The sequence below is a fragment of the Lathyrus oleraceus genome, chromosome 6, assembly GCF_024323335.1.
Source record: "Lathyrus oleraceus cultivar Zhongwan6 chromosome 6, CAAS_Psat_ZW6_1.0, whole genome shotgun sequence".
NCBI lineage: Eukaryota > Viridiplantae > Streptophyta > Magnoliopsida > Fabales > Fabaceae > Lathyrus > Lathyrus oleraceus.
The window spans coordinates 444825933-444829432 of record NC_066584.1 but is presented as its reverse complement, the minus strand read 5'-3'; the positions used below and the strand labels follow the sequence as shown (position 1 = coordinate 444829432).

At 40.1% G+C, this 3500-nt stretch overlaps 1 protein-coding gene across 1 annotated transcript; it reads right to left on the bottom strand.

Moving 5' to 3' along the window:
- Positions 1 to 2269: 2269 nt before the first annotated feature.
- LOC127096173 (uncharacterized) lies at positions 2270 to 2935 on the bottom strand. The gene has a single exon (XM_051034782.1). The coding sequence runs from the start codon at positions 2933 to 2935 to the stop codon at positions 2270 to 2272; it is 666 nt and encodes a 221-aa protein (XP_050890739.1).
- Positions 2936 to 3500: the final 565 nt, after the last annotated feature.

Below are 3500 nucleotides of genomic sequence, written 5' to 3'. Positions count from 1 at the left end.
CTCCTCTGGGTCGCATCTTCTGACTAGCCCATCTACTCCTCTCTTGTATAGGAATGGGTCATCCCACAAATAGAACCTACAATCATGAAAAAACTTTTTCTTCTTGTTAGAATCAAAATCGTTAGGGATTACACCACCTACCAAATAATTTGCATAGTCCGTGAACCACGGGATACCGATGACAGCTAGGATGTGTTCATAAGCAAACTCATCCTTTATAGGTCTCTTGTCTTCCGTTTCTTCAATTGGTGACATTCGAGACAAATGATCGGCTACGGTGTTTTCACATCCCCTTTTGTCCTTGATCTCCACATCAAATTCTTGGAGGAGTAAGATCCACCTTAGAAGCCTTGGCTTAGAATCTTGTTTAGCAAACAAGTATTTCAAAGCAGCATGGTTAGTATAAACGACAACCTTCGATCCTAACAGGTATTTCTGGAATTTGTCAAATGCATAAACCATGGCCAATAACTCTTTCTCAATAGTTGCATAGTTCATCTGTGCAGGGTTTAGCACATGACTAGCATAGTAAATGACATGTAGCAACTTCTCTCTCTGTTGTCCTAGAACTGCCCCTACAGGAATATCACTAGCATTGCACATGATATCAAACGGAAGAGACCAATCTGGGCAATAACAATCGGTGCTGAAATTAATTTGTTTTTCAATGTCCCAAAAGTTATGGTGCATTCTTCGTCGAACATAAAATCCTTATCCTTGACCAATATAGTGGTCAACGGTTTTGTGATTTTAGAGAAATCTCTTATGAACCTGCGGTAAAAACCCGCGTGTCCTAAGAAAATCCTGATACCTTTCTTGTTAACCGAAGGCAAGAGTTTAGATATCACTTCCACTTTTGCTTGGTTGACTTCAATTCCCTTGTAGGAAACTTTGTGACCCAAGACTATCCATTCTCGCACCATGAAATGACATTTCTCCCAGTTCATAATTAAATTTGTTTTCTGGCACCTGTCTAAAACAAGAGAAAGGTTAGTTAAACAGTTATCAAATAAGGATCCAAAGACCGAAAAGTCATCCATGAACACTTCCATATGCTTTTCAAGCATGTCAGCGAAGATGGAAGTCATGCAACGTTGTAAAGTGGCTGGAGCATTACACATCCCGAATGACATTCTTCTATAAGCAAACATGCCATAAGGGCATGTGACTGTTGTCCTTTCTTGGTCTTCCGGGGCAACAACAATCTGATTATACCCGGAGTATCCATACAGAAAACAGTAGTAATCTCAATGAATGGCAACGGGAAGTGGTCCTTTCTAGTTGCTATGTTTAACCTCCTATAGTCAATACACACACGCCAACCTGTAACTGTCCTTGTAGGGATTAACTCATTCTTCTCGTTTCTTATGACAGTGGTCCCTCCCTTTTTTCGGACCACATGCAATGGACTCACCCACGGGCTGTCAGAAATAGGATAGATAAGACCACCGTCTAACAATTTCACCACTTCTTTCCGAACTACTTCTTTCATTGCTGGGTTAAGTCTTCTTTGAGGTTGGACCATCGGTTTGTAGTCGTCTTCCATGAGAATTTTATGCATGCACACCATAGGGCTAATACCTTTCAAGTCCTCAATTGACCATCCAATAGCATTTTTGTATTTTTTTTAGGACTTGGATGAGCTTCTCTTCTTGGATATTCTTGAGGCTCGAATTTATTATAGTTGGCCATTTACCTTCAGAATCGAGAAAGACATATTTGAGATTCTCACGAAGTTGTTTCAACTCCGTTCCCTTCTTGGACTCTTTATTCTCCTCAATGGTTTGAGGTAATCGTAAATCTCCCCACCGGTGTGGTCGAGATCCTTTCCAAGGGGGTTTTGTGTCCATCATGGCCAGCACTTCAGATTCCCCATTGTCCACTTCTTTATCACCGCCAAAAATAGACATACTCGACACTCTTTCCAAAGGCAATTGCGGTGCATTCAAAGGACTATCATACATAATCACTTGATCTAGAACCTCTATAGTATGACTGGTGTAAATATCATATTTATATTTCATGGTGTTTCGAACATCAATCTTTAATTCCTCATTATAAACCTTCAAAGTCATAGTCCCTTATTCTATGTTGATCAAGCATCTTCCCGTCTCTAGAAAGGGTCTCCCAAGGATGAGAGGAATCTCTTCATCTTCAGGCATTTCTAGAATCACAAAATCCACCAGGAATACAAACTTGTCAATTTTCACTAGAACATATTCAACAATACCATAAGGTTTCTTAACCGAATGATCGGCGAATTGGAGTGTCATTCTGGTATCTTGCACAGCCCTATACCCAGCTTCTTGTAAATGGATAATGGCATGAGACTCACACTTTCTCCTAGATCAATAAGAGCCTTTTTGAATGACCTATCTCCGATGGTACACAGAATAGTGACCACTCCTCGATCTTTCTTCTTCATTTGGATCTTCATACCCTGAAAAATAGCACTACATGTTTCGGTTAGAATAATCGGGTTGGTGTCGACGGTATGCCTCTTAGAAATGATGTCCTTCACGAACTTGGCATAAGTAGGCATTTGTTCAAGTGCTTCCAAAAGCGGAATGTTAATTTCTAGCTTCTTGAACAACTCTAGGAAATTCTCAAAAAAATTCTCATGTTGCCCCTTTTTCTTATTTCTGGTGGGAAAAGGAAACTTAATGACCGGCTTAGGCTCAGTGATTTTTTCTTTCACCACTTGTTTCGGTGCAACCAATTCTTCCCTCACAACTTCATTTTCTTTGATCTCAAGATCCACTTCATTCAATTGAACTTCCTCTTCAGCTGTCTCCTCAAGTACTTCATGAGATTTACCGCTTCTTGTTGTTAGAGTGCTCACATTATTATGCTCTCTAGGATTCGTCACAGTTGCACTAGGTAGAGCACCTTGTGCTTGAGAAATCAAGGTTAATTGTTGTGCTATTTGACCCATTTGGACTTCAAGATTTTTTATGGATGCGGTGGTGTTTTTCTGATTGTTTCGGGTTTCTTCTTGGAATTGAACATTATGAGTTGCCATTCTTTCAATGGCAATCTCCCAATCAGCTTTCTTAGGGGCTTGTTGTTGCTGTTGTAGTTGATATTTAATTTGGTATTGACCTTGTTGAGGAGTGTTCCCTTTCTGGTCTTTCCATGAGAAATTGGGATGATTCTTCCAACCCGGATTGTATGTGTTAGAATAGGGATTATTCTGCTTCAAAAATTTGATTTCCTCAATTTATTGAGGAGTGGCAAAACAATACACCGTTTGGTGCCGACCATTATAAATCTCATAACAGACAATAGGAGCAGGTTGGACTTGTGCCACCTGTTGGGTACCTATATTCATCGCCTTCAGCTTCTTCTCAACTTCAGCAGCTATAGTATCTTTGATACGGATTTTATTGGTTTCCAGCTTTAAATCGATAACCCCTTCCGATTTACTTACACATCTGTCGTACAGCTCCAAGTGCTCATTAGCAGCAATAGCTTCAATGATCTTTTTGATACCAGTGGCT